The following is a 2,500-nucleotide window of genomic DNA, read 5'->3' as shown; positions in this document are numbered from 1 at the left end:
GAAGACTTTGTATAAGTCTATTTAAGATATCATTAATTAGCGTCCGTCCTGATACAGCCTTGTGCGTCATGCCTTCATCTGTGCGTATGTCCAGTGTGGTGAATCCAAACATAAGAAATAATCAGGAATACTATGAAGAGGGGAATGATAATTTCATAGAAAATGCACGTAGGCAAGTACAACCATGATTTATGGACATGTCATGGCTCTGCATGTAAGAGATAAATCCCTCAAGTCAACGCTTAAAACACACAGGGCTGCGGTCAGTGGCCCTGATGATCGAGTCTGTTCCAATGGTGATACAACATGCACAGCAGAAGATGTGTGTGTGTGTGTTTTTCCCGTCAAAGTGAGGAATTAGAGAGGGATGAGAATCAACAAAGTTTTCCCCAGTCAAGTGGGTAATGACCAAAGCAATAACACAGATAATAAAGCAATTATATGGGGTTTGGTGTGTGTGTGTGTGTGTGTGTGTGACTCAGAGTGAGTCAGAGAGACGGAGAGAGAAAGAGTGTGTTTGGGAGAGAAAGAGGCACAGAGGGAGTATGTGTGTGTGTGTGTGTGTGTGTGTGTGTGTGTGTGTGTGTGTGTGTGTGTGTGTGGGCATGCGTGTGCCTGTGTGTGTATGTGGGGGGGGGGGGGGGGGGGGGGAATTAGATGGAATAAGAAACCGTGTGAGTATGAGGGAGATAAACTAAATATTTTCTGGAGCGAGTTCCCTCATGTTTGGGGGGTTCTCAGGTAAGTGACTCGCTGAGGACCCAGGGCTCACTTCAGGTACAGGCGTCTCTATCTTACTAGCGAGAGCCCTGCCAACATCCAACTTGTCTCAAACTAGCAGGGTTGGGGGAGGGGGGGCGGGGGCGGGGGCGTGTCTACAATGAGAAGTGGGGCAGGTCAGAGTCGATGGGGGAGGAGGGGGGGGGGGGGGTATTAGTTCAGGGTCGAAGTGTTTTTTTTTCTACCCCGCTGTTTTAACTCTGCTCTCATGGTAGACAGTTATTATTAATACACCCCGAGGGAGGCTTGATTTAAATCTTTGATTGAGTTCTGACGGCAATTATTCATATACAGTGGATCCTACCACAGTACCACGGAGTGCACATTACATATACGGAGATTCTAATCACCAACACACACACACACACACACACACACACACACACACACACACTAATGCACACACACACAAACCCAAAGACAGACAGACAGACGCACACACACACACTCAAACAAACGGCCGTTAGAAAAATAGTCCTCAGCAGGAAATGATCTTTGACTGTGACGCCTTACAATGAGGTCACGGCATATGAAAGCTTGTGAATGATTGCACCCAAGTGCCTAATCAACCCTTAATATATCACACACACACACACGCACATGCACGCACATTTACTCATGCACTGAGGCAGCTGCGGATGAAATATGGTGTCGAAATAGCTCTGAAACCTTATTGAGCGTTGTCTCTCGCCATTATCACATTAATCACATGACATTACTTTACACTCTACTTCACTTTACATTAGAAACCATTCAGTAACATTACATTAAGTAACATGACATTTAGTTACACAAGAGAGTAGTCCTACTTGTGCTCATGAGGGAGAGGAGAGGCCCAGGCCTGGCACGGGATCCCACCGACTGTCACTGACTTTTGACCCCTGTAGTTCACACCTGTACCCACAATGCACTCCCTCACATAGTCTAGAGAGAGAGATGCACAGGGAAGACAGAGACAGAGCGATGGATAGACAAGATGGAGAAAGAGAGAGAGAGAGAGAGAGAGAGAGAGAGAGAGAGAGAGAGAGAGAGAGAGAGAGAGAGAGAGAGATATGGGGGGGGGGGGAGAGAGAGAATTAGAATTAGTCCTGAGTCAGCAGCATGTGACCACCCAATGTGATTACACAGGTATACAGGATGAGGAAAACAGGCAGAAGATGGTCTTGCTCCAAAGCTTTCCCCAATATGTACTACACAATGCCAAGATGCAAGTCTGTTTTCCTAATCTTACAAAACATTTGGAACAGACTAAAACATCCATTCAGAAATAGCAATCCTACCTCTTCATCCTTCTTTGTGTCAATATATCTTTCCACTTGAATGTTTGCTATGTTTAGTTGGAAGTCAAAAATAAGAGTTTCCATGGTCTACACAAACACACAAGCTCATCACATCAGAAATAATGAACCACACATTCATTGCTCGTAGAACCCAGCACAATGCTAACCAGATGACCTCATGTGAACACCTTATAAGAACACATCATTCAGCAATGGACATTATTCGTTACAGCGATGGAACAGCTGCAGCATGTGCTTGATGATAATGTTGCTATAGTGAGTGTGTGTCTGTGTGTGTGTGTGTGTGTCTATGAAGAACCAAACAGATCCTGTGTTGATTGACGCCAAGCAACTAAAGAGGTGAGGACGTAGCCACTACGGCGAGTCACACTTTAAGGTGCTGAGATTTAAGAGCTATAATTTGAGTGTAATTTGTTAGA

The 2,500-nt window shown here is 45.2% G+C and overlaps 1 protein-coding gene across 1 annotated transcript in view; it reads right to left on the bottom strand.

Moving 5' to 3' along the window:
- The window catches only part of hgfb (hepatocyte growth factor b), a 21,128-nt gene that overhangs the window by 16,203 nt on the left and 2,425 nt on the right, over positions 1-2,500 (bottom strand). Inside the window, exon 4 of the mRNA XM_084476735.1 lies at positions 1,590-1,704. Within this exon, the coding sequence (XP_084332861.1) occupies positions 1,590-1,704 (115 nt within the window). The remainder of the gene's footprint in view (positions 1-1,589; positions 1,705-2,500) is intronic.

Source organism: Micromesistius poutassou (genome assembly GCF_964030765.1).
Source record: "Micromesistius poutassou genome assembly, chromosome: 13".
NCBI lineage: Eukaryota > Metazoa > Chordata > Actinopteri > Gadiformes > Gadidae > Micromesistius > Micromesistius poutassou.
This window is presented reverse-complemented; position numbering and strand designations above follow the sequence as displayed.